The sequence below is a fragment of the Ochotona curzoniae genome, unplaced genomic scaffold (genome assembly GCF_017591425.1).
Source record: "Ochotona curzoniae isolate NIBS_2020 unplaced genomic scaffold, NIBS_Ocur_1.0 contig_4792, whole genome shotgun sequence".
In the NCBI taxonomy this organism is placed as follows: domain Eukaryota; kingdom Metazoa; phylum Chordata; class Mammalia; order Lagomorpha; family Ochotonidae; genus Ochotona; species Ochotona curzoniae.
In genome coordinates this window covers 9,279,126-9,296,335 of record NW_024466389.1, presented here as the reverse complement: position 1 = coordinate 9,296,335, position 17,210 = coordinate 9,279,126, and the positions used below count along the sequence as shown (strand labels likewise).

The following is a 17,210-nucleotide window of genomic DNA, read 5'->3' as shown; positions in this document are numbered from 1 at the left end:
GATTTAGCCACCGAACCATCGCACCGGTCCAGCAGGATGCTTTGTAAGCTGATAATTTTGTGTGGCAAATGATGTTATAAATATCCAATGTCAAACAAAGCCTTCCTCTTCCATCTAGGAAGTCACAATGAGAAAAAATTAAACCTTGTCTAAGTTCCATACAGCTGCACATTTTCTCTGTTGTAAATGTTTTCTGTCCACAGCTGGTTGAATGTGGATGTGGAATCATGTTTATAGAGGGCTGCCCAAACACCTGCTGTGCACCAGTCTTTGGCACATACCATTTCATTAGGCTTCACAGAGATGCCAAGCAGTTTGCACCCAATTAACAGATGGAAAAACCAAGGTTCAGGAAGGTGAAGCAGCTTGGCCAGAGTCACGTGGCAGGCACAAGGTCACCATGCACTTGAACTCGTTGGGCAGAGAACACCCACCCTAGAGAGAGTGGTCAACATGCACCCTCCCTATTCCTCACCTGACTGCCCACCACCCAGGCCACCCAGGCCCCAGTGCTGCCCTGAGAGAGGCAACCAGCCTCACCCCTTGCCCGCCTCAAATCTGACTTATTCTTCAAAACCTGCACAGCCATCTCTGGTGAAGCCGTCTTCACCTGGCAAACCGGGCATTCTGGTCCCCGGCCCGCCTGGGGAACAGGTCTGTACAAGGACAGGGTGAGATGGGGTGTGCCAAAGTGAGTGCCCCAGGCATCAAGTGCTGCACCCGTGGGGAGGTTGCCTGAGAGACCCCCCCAGCTGCTCTCCCCAGGAGCCAAAGTGAGTGAGGCTCAGTACCAGCTGGCATGAGTGTGTGCCTGCGTCTGAGTGGGGGGGACACACACATGGGTATGCTTGTGAGTACTTGGAGCTGGCCACTGCTGCTCTTTTACGGAGGCCAGCCCAGGGGTCCAAGAAGGACCCTGCCCCAGTTTATTCTATCCAGGATAAACTTTGAGCGGCAGCCTTGCCACCTTCTCCCTCCCCCACCAGTATTGTCCAAGACCCATGTCTAGCAGCGAGTTCAAGGCCACCAGAACACTGTGCCCACCCTGGGCCAGCGTTTGCCAAGTCAGCAGCTGATACTCACCAGTCCTTGAGCCTCACTGGTGACTTCCGGGGCTCAGTCGTGGCGCTGTGGGTTTGATGGGTGCTTGTGTTACCAGCAGAGCGCCGCTTCAATTCACAGCTGTTCTATTTCTGACCCAGCTTCCTGCTAACGTGCCTGGAAAGGCGGCAGAGGATGGCTCAAGGACTGGAGTCGCTGCCACCGGCTTGGGAGACCCCGAGGGAGTTCCAGGTTTCTGGTTTTTGTCTGGTGTAGTTCCAGTTATTTGGGACATTTGAGGATTGGACCAGCTCATGGAAGATCACTGTTTCTCTGTCTTTCAAATCAGCCTATAAATGCAGATGTCTGACGTCCGGAAGCCTTAGTTTTTCCCTCTGCAAAATGGACACAATGGAAGTTACTGTGCCCCATTTCACCCTGCCGGGTGCCGCATCATGACCCTGGATGCGGTGTGTCCTCGATGGTTGCTCGTGTTGTGACCCGAGTGGCAGGAGTCTCCCTGTTCCCACTGCCCCTTCCCTGACCCCTAGCTTCGGCCACCAAGCAGACCCTGCCCGCGGGAGGCCGGATCCGCCGAACAGGTGCATGGGGCGGGGCGTGGGCGGGGCGCTCTCGGGCCGCACCCCCAGCCCCGCGCTCCGCGCCCGGCGGTGCCGCCCGCCTCTGGCAGCTGCGGGCGCGGCACGGGCGGCGGCAGCTGCGGCGGCGCGAGGCCAGCGGGGCGCGGCGGCAGCGGAGACCGAGGCGAGCGGAGCCTGAAGCCCTGTCCCCGCGCGCCCGCTCGCCCGCGACGCGCCTGCCGTGCGTGCAGCCCCGGCCCCCGGAGACATGAGCGCCCCGCGGCCCGACGCACCCGAGGCGCAGCGGCCCGGCCCCGCGGCCCCGTGATGGGCTCCTGCGTGTCGCGAGGTGAGGGGACCACTAGGACGCATCTGGGGCTGGGGGCGGAGATCCGCACTGCCGGAGCAAGCCACGCATCTCTGGGGACCACGGTGCCCCGAGGGGACGGGGTGGGATGACGGTGAAGGAGACAGCGCAGAGAGAACGTGCGGCGGCCACCGCGTCGTGGCCGCGCCTGGCACCCCAGCGGCCACGCAGCCCCGGCCGTGTGCCTGGGAGGGAGGGAGCTTCGTGTTCTAGCCAGTTTCTCTGGAGGGGCTGGGGAGACACCCTCCGCCCCAGCCCCCCAAGACACGGGCCTCTATCACCTGCCCCCCAAGCTCCTCTTCGCCCCTCAACCCTCTTTCCCGCGGCAGGAAGGACTGTGGTGGTGTTATGAAGAAGGCCCCCTCCCCCACCGTCAGCCCCACCCCCTCCAAGATCAGGGGACCGGAAGGGACAGAGGACATTGACATTCCTTGGAACCCTGGGCCTGTCTCCGTGTCTGACCTGGCCCCTCCTCCTCCCCAGGCCCGCACTTGGCGGAGCTGGGAGCAATCTGCCCTTGCCCGCCCTCCTCCTGTCGGTCTGCGGGTGGGGGTGGGGCAGAGGGCAGGGTTCCACCTGCTGCCCAGGAGGATGCTGAGCAGCTTCTCAGGAGAGGGGGTGGGCCCGGGACCCCCGCCCCTGGGGACTCCCAGTGAAGCAGGGGCCAGGAGTGGGAGAGCGCAGGACTTTGGGCTTGAATCTGGCTTTGCACGCTGAGCCCGTCTGCAGAGTGGGGGAAGGGAGCTGCTCTCCCACCGGTCACTCCCAAGGTCTTGTTCAGGTGCGCAGGGCTATGCTGGCCTTGGGGAAGGGCCTGGGCGGGGGGCGGGGGGAGTGATGTTGAGGAGAGAGCCTAACACCCCTGCAGTCCTGGGGCCTTCCTGGGGGTGTTGGGGCTGAGTTGGGAAGGTGTGTCAGGGGGCGGGGTCAAGGTGGGGAGGGAAAGCACCAGGATCCGGTCTGGGAGGCTCCTTTGCATGTCCAGCCGCTTGGCTGTGGGTGACATGACACCCACGTGTGCCGGCTCTGGCTCCTGAGAAGTGGGAAGAGCAAAGAGTTGAAGGGCCCCTGTGTTGTGATAGGTTCTCCCAGACCCCAGACTCTGCGCAGTCTCAGGGCGATGGTGGGGGGGACGGAGCAGGTGGGAGGTGGGGACAGTGGTCAAGAGTTTTCTCAGTGATGCCCCTTCTCCAAGCCTCGGCCATCATGCCGTATGGGGACCCAGCCCCAGGTGCGCTGGCCTGAGAGCTGAGAGCAGGCACAGGACAGAGGCAAAGAAGGAAAGACACTTGCTAAGGTCACATGGGAAGGCTAGGGCCCCAGGTCCCTGGTGCTCCCTCTGTGGCATCCTCTGTCAGGGCCATCTGCAGCCACCCTGGCACGGCCGTGTTGTCTGCACCCAGATTTCCACAGTCTGGGCACTTCTGGTCATGCATTCCTATCCTGCCTTGCTCCTGAGTGTCCAAGTGTCTGCCGGTTGCAGGGGCACGAGGTCTGGGCGCTTCGGAGGGCAGAGCAGGGGCGCTGTCCACACAGCGAAAGCTCCTTGTCCCTCTGCTTGCCACGGGTCCTATGGGAAAGCTCACAGCTCGCCAGGTATCAGTTTGAAAGCTGTAGAGTCAACAGCTAAGTGAGGCTATTTGCCACCTTGGTCCTCATTTGTACATGAAGCAGGGGGCAGTAGAGTGACCTGTCCTGGGGGTCACACAGCTGGGACATAGCAAAGCTGGACATGAAGTCTGTCACACAGACATCAGAGCCTGGATCTTTCATCTATACCCCACAACCCTGCAGCTGTGCTTCTCCCTGCCCTGGAGCTGCTGGCTCCCATGGGCCCTCAAAACCCCCTACCTGGTCCCTGCACCTGCGCCAAGTGTTTCCTTGGACCAGGTGTGCTGTCTGAAGGCCAAATCAGGGCTGTGAGCCCCCTGATGTGCTGAGAGCTCCATGCTTGGGCCTAGCTGAGGCTGTCTGGCCACGCCCTGGGTCCAGGCTACAGCTGGGAGAGTCCCACCCTTCACCACTTCCTCAATCCTGTGCTTGTATCTCAAGGTTCTCACCTTTAAAATGGGAAGCCTAACAATATCAGTGACATGGTCTGGTTCCTGCACAGCACCCAGACCAGTACCAGCTGTGTAGCAAGCACCCAGAGGGCTTTGTTGGTGCCCACACTGTGGCCCTCTGTCTTGACCCCCTCCATGCAGATGGCTAGCCCAGATCTTCTTGGCTGGACAAGGGGATGCTACAGAGGCCCCAGGGCCCATCCTGCCTCCTGTGAAAAGGCACTTGAGGTCCCGGAGACATTGGGGAAGGGATTGGGATCAGATGAAGGCGATGCCCACTGTCTCTGGGAGCTGTTTTGTGTTCACCGTCTATTTTTAAGTCACCGTTTGTTGGGTGCTTTGGCTGAGCCGGGTTGAGCCTTGGCTCTCCTGACCTAGATAGCTCTCACTCAGCCTGCACAGCGGAAGTGGGGCTCAGAGCCAGGGGTCCGGGTGACCCCAGAGCTACCGGGACCCGTCAGATGGGTCCTGCCTGCCCGGGGCTGGCCTTCTCCACCAGCGTCCATCTGTAGGGAGCAGAGAGGAACTGCCCCTGCCACCAGCCCTCTCCATCAGACCAGCCCTGAAGTCACTGTGCACTGAGCACTGGGAACTGTGAGAGCAAGGACTGGGACCCAAGCATTTGCTTCTGGAAGGCCAGAGTGCAGACTCAGACTGGGCATCCTGCGACAAGGGGGGAAGGGCAGGCGAGATGTTGGCTTTTAGGGTAGGCCTAGGCTGCGGAGGGAGACATGGTTTCGCCCTTGGAGGGACACAGTTAGCAAGAACAGACACACGCTTGGCAAACTGCCCAAAGTCCCTCTCCAGCAACTGGCACAAGATGTCAGGGCAGAGTTTTGGGGTTTCAGATTGGCTGAGAGCTGTACCTGTCCCCATTGTTAATGGTCTTACACCCGTGATTGAACCTCTCCGAGCCTCAGTCTTCCCATTGGCAGAGTGGGCATACTATTTCCTACCTAGCTGGGTCGGGAGAACAGTTCAACAGACGGTGGACACTATCTGACACTGCGTAGATGGCCACTGGTGAAAGCGTCACGTAATACAGCATGACCTATCTGGGCAGGCTGCTTGGAGGAGGTGAGGACAAAGTGGGGCGTTCAAAGAGGCTGAGCCACAGTGTGGCAGACAAAATGGGAAGGAGCTGAGTGCGAGAAGCCTTAGAGAGGTACCTGTTCTCTCCATCCTTGGAGGGGATAGAGAGACTGTCCATGGCAGCTCAAAGCTGTACCAATCCTGGGCTATGCCCAGATGACCTGAAAACCAGCATCCTGGGAGCAATGGGCACAGCCCCTGCCAACTCCATGGCCCTTTCCTGTGGCAGGGACTGGGCAGAGGCCCAGACTGCCCCTTAATGTCTCCTTCTGTGGTGCCTCCGAGCTGAACACCAGCCGAGGGACAGAAGCAGAAGAGTGGTTGATGGAAAGGGGTGGGGCACGGCCGTGGCAGGTGCCTCTTCCTCCCGCCAGCCTTGCTGAGTGCACACTCACTGTCCCATCTTCCAAATGAAAGGCTGAGGCTCCCAGGGGTGAAGTTGCACACCTGTGGCTCAGCAGCATTTGGTCACAGGTGCCCGAGATGCCAACAGCAGAAGCAGCTGGTCTGGGAAAAGCAGCTCAGTGGGGGTTGCCAGGTCATTGCTTCCTGACTGTGTGATTTCAAGATGACATGTGACTTCTCTGGGTTGCTGAGGAAGAGCAGGGTTAAACATGAGGCTTCCCTGCCATCCTTGGGACCTGGAGCCCTGGGAGAGACCTCCTTGGGGAGGGGCAGGTAGGAGCAGATGTCACCATGGTGACCAATGGGCTGGTACTTGGAACCTTAAAGAACAGCAAAGGGAGCTGGGTGAGTCAAGAAGACCTCAGGGGAGCTTTGCAGCAACTGGGGATTGGGTTAGATGACAGGAGAGACTGTCTGGGTGGCTTGGGCACTATAGTGGGGCTGGTATGGGCAGGCAGACTTCATCCTTGATGAGCAGAGGCTTGGGTGGAGGGGGGTCTGGATGACACTCCTCTCTTTGGAAGATGTAAATAGCACCCCCATGGAAATAGCCATGTAAGACCCACGTGGCAGCCACAGTGAGGCTGGTCTGACCAGGGGCTGCTGATCTTAAGGTGGAGGGAGGGTTCGTGGGCTGGGAAAGCAAAGGGGCGTCCTTCCCAGCTCCTTTGGGCAGGAGCTGAGGGTCTCCCGGGACTGCCTCATCCCCAGAACTGTTTTTCTAGTTGGCTGTGGTGACGTGGCTGGGTCCCCCTGGGCTAGGAGCAGCCTCACTTCATTACCTGACATCTCCGCGGCAACCTGCCTGTGACATCAGGGAGTCAACGTCCTCAAGGGGAGCCGGTAGCTTGGGCCTAGGTGCTTGCACCCCAACTAAGGTGAGAGGCAGGCTCGGGGGACGTGGAGCCAGGAGTTCCCATTCCCACTGCCACCTCACTGGCTGACCTTGTTTGAGTCATGACTCCCCTGAGTCTGCTCTGTGGTCCCCTCCCCCTCACTCCCTGGCATGCAGCTGGGGACTTGGACAACAGCTTCAAGGACCACCTGGGACCACAGGACCATGCCAGCCCTTCTCAGCCTGCCCCAGGGAGCCTGCAGCTGGCACCTTGACAAGGCCCAGCTTGTGCTTGGCATGCAGAACCTCCAGAGTGTTCGAAGTGACGACTTCTAGATGTGTTTGTGCTCACAAGAGTATACAGGCTTTGCCTCGTGACCCAGGATGCGCACACAGAAGATTCATGCCCACATGATTGCCGTGTCATCCAGACAGAAGCTTCAGGAAGCAGTCTTTGGGCTGGCAGCAACCTCGCCTTGGGAAGTCTGCACTCCACTCTGTTTCATTTCTTAGATGGTGACTCCACAGGACCCACCAAGCGAGGCTTCCCTGCCATTCAGCTTTGCCATTTGGAGACTCTGAATCCCAGCTCAGGGGGGCCCTGCTGGAGCCGGGGATTGGGAGCAAGCCGTGCTGGGCCCCCGCGGTGTGCAGGTGCACGGCTCCGCCTTTGCGGTGCTGTGTTTGCCCTCGTGGCTCTGACCTCCCCACACCTGGGTCATTGGGGGAGGGGCTGTGAGTCATGCCCACCTTTCTTCATGCTCCCCACAGGCTCATCCTACTCTCCTCAGCCTTTGGGCAGATCTTGCAGCTAGATATGGTCCATTTGGGCCGCCAACTGTCCTCTGGCCTCCAGCCTGGTGTGTCCCTTCTTTTGTAGCCTGAGGACTGCTCTCAGCTCCTCATCCTGCTGGCCTCTTCCCCTGCTGGGTTCCCTCTCCTCAAGGATGAGTTCTGCTTGAGGAGTTTGGGAAAAGGGCCCAGGACGTCTGGGTGCATTTGTTCACATGGGCTCATTGTTGGTGCCTTGGTGTGGTTGGCATCCAGTCATGCCTTCCTTCTCCCAGTAATTATTCAGGGACATCCTGTGGCAGGTGCAGGGAGCTGCCCTAGAGAACACAGCTGATAAGATCCCAGCTCTTCTAGAGCCAGTGTGCTGGTACGGGGCAGTGACCAAGGAGACAGACACACTGGGTGAACAGTGGGAAGGGAAAGACAGGAGGAGGGGGGGAAGGCACAGGTGTCATAAGTGGCAGGATGGGGGGAAGCTGTGCTGAAGTCGCAGTGTTTGAGCTGAGTGGAGTGAGGGTTGGACCCTGTGGTTATCTCAGCAGAGAAAGTTCTGGAAGGAGGGAAGGGATAGATGGTGTGATGGCCCTAGGGCAGGACTGTGCTGGCAGTGAGCACACCCAACGGAGCAGTGAGGATGGCTAGTCTGGAGAGGGCAAACATGGCAGGAGATACAGTGGGACCATCTTCTGGGTTGCCATGGTTGATTGAGTTCTTTAGAAACCTTGGTTGGAGGCCATTCATTCTAGAACTCTGTCTTGAGAGATCTACCCCCCTTTCCTGGGGTCCTTTTGCACTGCAGGCAGCCTTTCTGTTGGAGGGAGGTACCAGCAAGACCCTCACATGTTAACTTCCTCCCCACTTGACCTTTGGAAAACTCACAAACTTGGCTATATCAGAGGCAGGAGAGCCAGCTGACCCCCTCCTCCTGGCTTACCCAGCCCTACCGAGTGGCCCACGTTGTGCAGACTTCTGCCTAGGGGCTGCCCTCTGCATGTGGCCATTTGGAAACATGGGAGAGATGGGTAGTCTGTGAGGCACATTGTTGGCACACAGAGCCTTTTTCAGCACCTTGGACAGGACTGGGGCTTTCCTAACCAAGCTGTCCATTTGACAGATGATGATGCTGAGGCTTCAAGGGGATAAGTCTCTCGCTCTCCCTCCAAAGTCATAATGAGCCATGTGGGGACAAGACCTGGGCACAGTGTCTTCAGATCCTTCCGCCGTTGGCTTGGAAGGCATGGGGTGCACCTGACAGGCTGCAGGAGACGTAGCCCAGCATGGTGCACTCCAGGCAAGGCCCTCAGCCCGGTCCCACAGGGCACAGGCAAGTCGGGGTCCTGCATCTGCCAGCCATTGGCTAAGGGCTGCTCTAAGTGAAGGCACCACAAGGTTCAAGTGCAGTCACACGATAGGCTGAAAATGACTTGCTGGTGACAGCATACTGGCACCACATTAGAGCTGGCATAAAGTCACCATGCTGCTTCTATGTGTGAACACACTTAGGTGCTGCCAGGCGTGTTAACAGCATAGCACGCACAGTTACGCGATTGCTTAAACACTGTCCTTAAGATGGTGTTGTTGTCACAGCAGAGGACAGCTCCCTGTCACTGTTCCTGCACTGGGACATGGGACAGAGGTAGGAGATGTTGATATTGACGATGCTGAGCCCTGGTGGGTCCAGGCTCACAGGCGTTTTGTGTCTTAACTTACCTCTTTTTTTTTTTTTAAATTTTATTCATTTATCTAAGGTAAAGGGAATATTGAGGGAGAAGCCCCACCCAGTCTCCCACCCATCCCAGGTCCCCGATGTGGGGCATGCTCTGAGATCCTTGCTCAGGTGGCCTAGATAGTTTACCAGTTATGAATCGCTGCCATTCTCGCCATTCCAGGCACGATGAGGTTGTTGAAGAATCCACTGATTGACATAGTCCATCATAGAGTCTCCATTTGCCCAGTATTTCGCTGCCAAGATATAGCTGAGGTGGTGGATTGACCTTTAACTTACTTTTTAAACCAAAGAGTGTAAAAATTAAAAACTAAACATTTTTTTAAAGATTTATTTATTTATTGGAAAGTCAGAAATACAGAGAGGAGGAGAGACAGAGAGGAAGATCTTCCGTCCAATGATTCACTCCCCAAGTGAGCGCAATGGCCGGTGCTATGCCGATCTGAAGCCAGGAGCCTCTTCCGGGTCTCCCACGTGGGTGCAGGGTCCCAAAGCTTTGGACCGTCCTCGACTGCTTTCCCGGGCCACAGGCAGGGAGCTGGATGGGAAGCGGGCCGCCGGGATTAGAACTGGTGCCCATATGGGATCCTGGGCGTGCAAGGCGAGGACCTTAACCACTATGCCATAGCGCCGGGCCCCTAAACATTTTTTTTTCTTAAATTTTATTTATCTGAAAGGTAGAACCCCAGAGAAGAGACACACATACAAACACACAGAGAGACAGCTGATTCATCACTGGTTTGATCCCTAAATGGCTACACCAGCCAGGGCTGGGCCAGGTCAAAGCCAGGAGCCCCACGCTTTATCCAGGCCTCCCATGCGAGTGGCAGGGTCCCAGGTACTTGGAACAACTTGCACTGTTTTCCAGGGTGCTAACCAGGAGCTGGATGGGAAGTAGAGTGGCTGGGATAAGAATTGTAATGCCAGTGCTGCACGTAGCAGCTTAACTTGCTATGTCCAATGCTACATAGAACATCTTACACATAAAAAAAGCTGGGGGCTGCTCTATGGAGTGGCAGGTAAAGCCACTGCCACATCCTGTGTGGGTGCAGTATCCCAGCTGCTCCATTTCCAGAAATGAGCCCAGAAAGGCAAGGCAGGATGATCTAAATACTTGGATCCCTGTGGCCACATGGGAGAGCTGGAAGAGGTTCCTACCTGCTGGCTTGCTACCAGCCCAGCTCCAGCTGTTGTGGCTATTTGGAGAGGGTGAACAAGCGAACGGAAAGAAGATCTCTCTCTGCCTTGGAAATAAGAAGTAAACCTTTTTTTAAAGCTTTGTAAAAAAGAAATAAAAATACTTTTGTGAGGCTAACATGATGGCTTAACAGGCTAATCCTTCACCTGCAAGTGTCGGTATCCCATATGGGCACTGGTTCATGTCTTGGCTGCTGCACTTCCCATCCAGCTCTCTGCTTATGACCTGGGAGGGCAGTGGAGAACGGGCCAAATTCTTGGAACTCCACACCCGTGTGGGAGACCAGGATGAAGCTTCTGGCTCCTGGCTTAAGATCAGCTCAGCTCCAGCCATTATGGCCATGTGGGAAGTGAAACAGTGAATGGAAGATCTTTTTTTCTCTCTCTCTCCTTCTGGCTGTAAATTTGCCTTCGCAATGAGAATAAATAAATTTTTTTAAAAATCCAGGAAGTTTAGCAGATTGCATTTTAAAAAAACTTTTGCATAGCTTCACAAACTGTACTTTTTAAAAAGAGCTATTTATTTTTATTTGACAGGCAGGATTACAGAGAGGAGAGAGAGAGAGAGGTGCTTCTGTCTGCTGGTTTACTCCCCAGATGGTGGCAAGGGCCAGAGTTGGGTCAGTTTGAAGCTAGGGGTCAGGAGCTTCTTCTGGCTCTCCCATGTGGGTGGCAGAGACCCAAGGATTTGGGCCATCATCTGTAGCTTCCTGGGGTGCTCGTTAGCAGGGAACTGTGTTGGAAGCAGGGCACCCTGACGGGGCTGTGGCTGTCCTGAATGGCAGTTTAGAACACTGTACCCCATGCTCACTCCAAAAGAAATTAAAAAAAGGAAACAACAAGTCTTAGGTGTGGCCCCCGTGCACATTGTCTTGGAGAATGGAGGGGAGAACCATGACTTCTGTTTTATTCACTCCTCATTCCCTCCCAAACCCCGGGCCATGTGCAGGCCCGCCAGCTCCACATGGAGCCGCTACACATGGAGCATTTTATTATTAAAAAGTTTTTATCTGAGTTTTTTTTTTTTTAAATATCTATTATTTGTTCATTGACCTATTTGAAAAGTAGAGTGACTGAGCAAGAGAGAGTTATGGGAGAGAGAGGTGTTACATTTGCTGGTTCAGTTTCTAGATGGCCACAGTGGCTGGGGCCAGCTGGGCCAGCCGGAAGTCAGGAGTCAGATCCTGGTTTCCTGTGTGGGTGGCAGGAACTCAAGTATTCTGGCCATCTCTGCTTCTTCCCTGCCACATCAGCAAGAAGCTAGACAGGAAGCAGAGGAGCTGGCACTTGAACTGGTGCTCCCATGTGGAATGCTGGTGACCCCGCAGCAATTTAATTTGCTATGCCACAACCATTTTAAAAGCTTTCCTATTGTGTTATTACTGGGCCTTTTCTGTCTTTGCCTGTGCAGCTACTCAACTACTTGCAGTTGTGTAACAGTTGCCCCTGCTCTGCCCTTCATGTCCTAAGTGTGTGGCCAAGCCCTATTTGTTAGGTGCGTATCTGGGCACGCCGTGGGGGTAGACGCCGATAAAATCCCTAGTGACGCTCCTCCCAGGCTCAGCCCCTGCTAAGCCCCTCTGCCTGTATTTTTAGCACAAACTCAGGGCAGCCCTCCCAGACACAGCCACGGTTCCACCTGTGGAAGCCAATCAGAATGGAGGAGCAAAAGCTGAAGCGCAGACTCCCCTGCCTGGGCGGAGCTCCCACACTGTTCTCCAAGCTCAGAGTCCCAGCTTGGCTTGTTCTGTGGGGTGGCAGGGGACACAGGAGCTGCTGATAACCAGAGCGCAGTGACCATGTCAGGGGCCCAGCGTGAGCAACAGGTGAGTCAGGAGGAGGAGCCCGCCAGACTCGCTGATTGGTTGGGTGCCCTTGTGAGGAGCCCGTCCGACTCGCTGATTGGTTGGGTGCCCTTGTGAGGAGCCAGTCCGGCTTGCTGATTGGTTGGGTGCCCTTGGGGGAGGAGCCTGTCAGACGCGCTGATTGGTTGGGTGCCCTTGGGGGAGGAGCCCGTCCGGCTCGCTGATTGGTTGGGTGCCCTTGGGGGAGAGCCCGTCCGGCTCGTGGATGGGCGTCAGGGTCTGTGTGAAACTGGCAGGTGCCTCTGTACCCCACAGCCCAGGAGAGGAGACAAAGCCCCTGAGCGAAGCAGGAGGGACCAGCCCCGGTGAGTTCCACTCAGCTTGAGCACAGAGGCAGTTCCTCCCCTCTCACGGGAGGGACTTGAGGGAGCGACGTGGGCTCGAGGGTCAGGCAGACGAGGCGTGAGAGGAAAGGCCTGGGTGGGGCCTTCCAAAGCTTCTGGACCCAGGACGAGTCAGGAAGAGGCCTGAAGCAGGATCCAGGGCCATGGTGACAGTTGCCAGAGACCTGAGAAGAAGCGACAGCATGCCTGGGTGAACCTAGCAGGAAGTGGAGACGGGTCAAACCCCATGCCTACGGGCACCATCTTAGTATGAGGCTGGCGACCATACCCAGCCAGGTTCCATCCTCAGACCCAGGCATGGAGCAGGCCAAGGGTTAGAGTCAAACCAGTGTCAGAGTGTGTGCAGGAGAGCGCTGGAGCAGGAGTGGGATGTGCCAGGCAGTATTAGAGGCAAGAGGCAGGGGAAGGCGGCGACTATGCGACCTGGTGATAGACCATGGGTTTTCATAATGATGCTGGAAGGGGTTCCAGACTCAGAGAGAGAAAAATGGGGCCCAGGGATCCCCCCAGAGGGGCCCAAACTGGGCACCTGCCCTTCTGTGGTCTGGGGTCAGCTTTCTATGACATGACCTTGGGCAATAATGCCAAGGTCATCTCACAGTCTGCCTCCAACATGCTTTGCTGGTGGAGGAGGTCTTGGCTGCCCTGAGTTGCTCCCACCCTTCTCACTTGCAGACCTCTTCACAAGTGCCCACCACGACTGCCCTATGCCCCAAGGCATGGGTGCCCTCAGCCCACATCTGCCATCAGGCCATGTCACCCCTGCTGCGGACCATGTCACTGGCAAGGTAACCCCCTCTCCTTCCTGCTCCCACCTGGCTGTGCTCGGATTCCTGGCTGTTGTTAACAGGCCAAGCCTGACGTCTCTCATCTCATTTGCAGGACAAACAGATGGATTTCTGTTGGGATCCTTGGCAGGTCAGTGCCCTCACTGTGCCCTGGTCTAGCCACCTGCTGCTTACCCCATTGCCCCTCCCTCTGCTGAGCTCAGCCCAGGAGAGGTAGTGGTCCTGTGGGAGTGGGAGGGAAACGCTTGGCCTTACCCCCACTTTCTTGCCCACCGCCCAGAGGCACGGGTAGTGGGGCTGGGCAATGGTGGTGGCCATGGTGGGAGATGTCGCACAGCTTCCCCCTAACACCTCCTGCTGACCTCCATGCGCTCCCCGCCCCAGCAGAGGTGCTTCCAGACCACCAACGGCCATCTCTGCGACTCCAGATCCTGTGCCAGCAACTACAACGTGGCTGCCCTGGCCACCTCGTCGCTTGTGGGTAGGTTGCTGTGGCCTCTTCCTGCCCTTGGAGTTGGCTGAGTGCACTGAGCCCGGGGGAGGAGGGCAGGACATGGAATGACAGCTGGGAGGTATGCGCCAAGTTGGAATCCACATTTGCTCAGGCCAGTCTCCCAAGTGGCGGCAGAGGTTTCCCAACTGCCTGGAGTGTGCACCAGTAGGAAGCTATGATGGGAAAGACAGCCAGACTGAGATCCGGGCACTTGATGTGACTCGTGGGTGCCTCAGGAGGGTCTGAGTCCCTGAGCCAGACAGCTACCTCCGATTCAAGTCAATGTTTTCTACTACGAGCTCTGTGTGAGACTGGTGGGATAACCTGGATCGTCCAGGTGTGGCTAGGTCTTGTCTGCCTGCCCTCTGCCACTCACATCCCCTTGGGTGGTGGTCCCCAGAAGCGGAACCTGAGAAAGCAATTGTTAATGCAGGGAGGGAAGGCTGGGGTGGAGTTTTTGAATTTGGCCAGAAAGGAGAGAGGGGCATGCCAGTCTGGAGAAAGTGGACATGGAGTTGTAGGAGAGGGAGTCAAGTGTGGCCTTGCATCTTGGGGATGCACTTGGCAGGGAGTTGGGGGAGGGAAAGGACAGGCCATGGAGTCCTGTGGGATACAGGGAGCGCAAGGCAGCAGCACCTGGGCATAGCATGCACTGGGCTGTGGGATACCCAAAGGACCTGAGGAATGACTGCCAGGTAGGGAGGTGGGAGTGAGGCCTGAGCAGTGCCAGGACCACCCTCCCCCCAAGATACCCTCGGTGCCCACAGGCGTGGTGCAGAGCATCAAAGACCACATGACAAAGCCCACGGCCATGGCTCGGGGCCGCGTGGCCCACCTCATCGAGTGGAAGGGCTGGAGCGCCCAGCGATCAGGCTGGGAGGTGTCCCCAGGCGAGGACGAGCGTTACTGCTGTCTCTCAGATGAGCTACGGGAGGCCCGCTTCGCCGCAGGTCAGCAGGGATGGGAAGGAGTGGGGTGAATCTGGGCCTTGGGACCTAGAAGCATGCATGGACACAGTGTGGGCAGAGGTGGCTAGGGTGTGATGGCAGCCCTCCCCAACCCCCTTCCCCCACTATCCACTCAGGGGTCGCCGAGCAGTTTGCCATCACAGAGGCCACACTGAGTGCCTGGTCCTCGCTGGATGACGAGGAGCTGGACGATGAGCTGCCTGCTGGCCTCAGCCCCCAAGACACCGATCAGCTCCAGGGTACAGTGGGATAGGCGCTGGGCTGAGGGTGGGAGCAATGCTGAGCTCAGGCTGGACGCTGTGGCCATGCCAGGCAGCGTGACTTGGGCAAGTCCCTTCTTCCCCTCAATGTCTTCATCTGTAGAAGGGGCCCTAGGCTCTGGACGCACCATAAACAATGAAAGAATTCTGCCAGGCCCCATGCTGGGTGTGATTCGCTCATGCCCTCGCAGCACTGAGAGGGCAGATCCTGCAGTCCCCAGGTTAAAAATAAAGAAATGAAGGCACAGGGCGTAGGAACGCACCCCAGTCACCCCACCAGAAACGTCAGAGCAGGGTGTCAAACTTGGCACCAGGCACAGCCAAGTACCTGCTACAACACTACAGTCCCCCAGAGTGGCAGAGAAGAGATGACATGGCAGGCTTCTGGGCCCTGGTCAGGTCACACAGCTCAGCAGCTGCACTGGGGCATGGGGCAGGCAGGTGCTTTGGGGCAGGGGTGGGGGCAGTGATGGGCAGGACCCGGATACATGTGCCCCCCTCTGCTTCCAGGCCTGCAGGACAGCTTCCCCAGCGGCCCCTCGCGGGATGACAGCCTCCTGGCCTTCTCCTCTCCTGGTCTCTCCCCTGATGGCTGGCCCTCCCCTGACCCCAAAGCAGCTGCCTGCCCGCAGCCCCCTAGCCCTGAGCAGCAGCCCCGGCAGCGGCTACCTGGGGGGCTGGGGCCTGAGGTGGGGGGCTGCCCGCAGGGCTCCCTGCCCTCAGTGGACAGCGGCTCCCTCTCGGAAGAGGAAGATGAGGTTTTCTATAACTGAGGTGAGGCTTTCTGGGCCCAGCTCCTGCTCACACCGTGACCTTGACTGGCCTCAGCCCAGGCACATCTGGACTCTAGGGCCACAGCTGGCCATCTCTTGATCTCTGCTGTCAGGCCTAGTGTGGAGGGGGCAGAAATGGGGTTGGCACTCCTGCAGGTCTCTGTGCCTCTGTGGACCAGCACTTCAGAGGTGGCCAGAGCTCCCCTACTCCTGTTTAGTTGGCTCAGGGGGACATTGCCTCCTGCAAGGACCTCAAGGATACAGGCATATCTGGGCCGCAGACCCCAGAGGCGCTGCTGCCAGGACCCCTAGGGCATCCACCAGGAGTGGAGCTGGGGACCCTTTCTTGTCTCTAAGTTCAGTCCTTTCCTCCCTCTGTGCACCTGCCCTCTATGACAATGGCGTCATCTCCTTGGTAGCACAGCCCCTGCTCTGTGGCATCCTTCAGGGCATCTGTGTGGTTGGAGTACCCGTCTGTCCCCTCTGAATCTGCTCCTTGGTGACCTAACTCCCATCCCATCTTCCTCATGGTGCCCTGGTATTAAAGTGGTGGGTTCACCCTGCATGAATGTGGTCTGGTCTCTGCTGGGAAAGGCGGGGTCTTGGGCCCCTGGGCAGAAGGTACTAGAGGGTAAGAGAGGAGGGTCCCTGTCCCCCAGTGTGCGTGCACATAAACATGCACACACACACACACACACACACACACACACACACACACACACACACCTATTGCACCTGCTGCAGCCTAGTCAGGACAGATTGCATGGAGTGCTGGGTTTAAAGTACTGGTCTGGGAAGGTATGGAGACAACTGGTCAAATAGGAAAGGCTTGTCTTGTAGCAAGGCCAGCATGTGAAGGTACAGTAGGATTTGGGCCCATGGACAGCAGGTGTGTGTGGGGAGGGCAGGGATCTGAAGGGAAACGTTAGCCACCCCACCCACCCTGCAGTGTGGACATCCTTTTTGACACTCCTTGCCTGGGAAGGGACCTTGTCTTCCTGTGGGGGCCTATGTCCACCGCTGTACATGGGCCGGGAAAAGCTAAAGTCCCCCTTGGCTGGGACTGTGGGAGTCAGCAGTGAACATCCGCGTGGTCTTAGCAACTCACACACCTGTCAAAAGCCTGTGAAGGTCAGAGCGAAGCTGGCACGTTCTCAGGAGATGACACACTAGTTGTTCCTTAGAGTTTTGTTGTTTGTGCCTAATTTTACCAGGTGTGGAGTTGACCATGTGTACCCCAATGACCTAGCTAATCCTGACCTGGAAGACACCCCCAAGCATCAGGGATGTCTCAGAGGGACACACTCAAGACCGCCTTTGCCAGCTGGGGCTCAGCTTGCGAGATGCGGGCTGGAAGGATGGAATCCAGAGAGAGAGAATGTCCTGAGACTGTGGGGATCCTGGCTCCATCCCGGAAGCAGGACATGGGGTGGGGACAAGGGCCCCAGGTTGCAGTGTATCCAGAACTGCCAGTAGCCCCAAGAACTCTGGTCCAGCACAGGTGAGTGGCTGAGGGGCCAGTAGGTGCCCAGGGAGTGGAAGTGAAGGAGGAGCTATGGTCCAGGAGGGGTCAGCTTTATTGCTCAGGATCAGATGACCCCAGATGGCCTCTGAGCCTGC

The 17,210-nt window shown here is 57.3% G+C and overlaps 1 protein-coding gene across 1 annotated transcript; it reads left to right on the top strand.

The window, feature by feature from the left end:
- Positions 1-1,949: 1,949 nt before the first annotated feature.
- FAM131C (family with sequence similarity 131 member C) lies at positions 1,950-15,590 on the top strand. The gene is made up of 7 exons (XM_040987618.1): positions 1,950-1,971; positions 12,984-13,096; positions 13,191-13,226; positions 13,484-13,577; positions 14,357-14,539; positions 14,674-14,796; positions 15,328-15,590. Exons 1-7 carry the CDS (start codon positions 1,950-1,952, stop codon positions 15,588-15,590), a joined length of 834 nt encoding a protein of 277 aa, XP_040843552.1.
- The last annotated feature ends 1,620 nt before the right edge of the window (positions 15,591-17,210 follow it).

Coding starts and splice junctions, on each gene's coding strand:
- FAM131C (XM_040987618.1), top strand. CDS start 1,950: ATGGGCTCCTGCGTGTCGCGAG. Junction 13,097..13,190: donor CGGACCATGTCACTGGCAAG/GTAACCCCCTCT, acceptor TCTCATTTGCAG/GACAAACAGATGGATTTCTG. Junction 14,797..15,327: donor AGACACCGATCAGCTCCAGG/GTACAGTGGGAT, acceptor CTCTGCTTCCAG/GCCTGCAGGACAGCTTCCCC.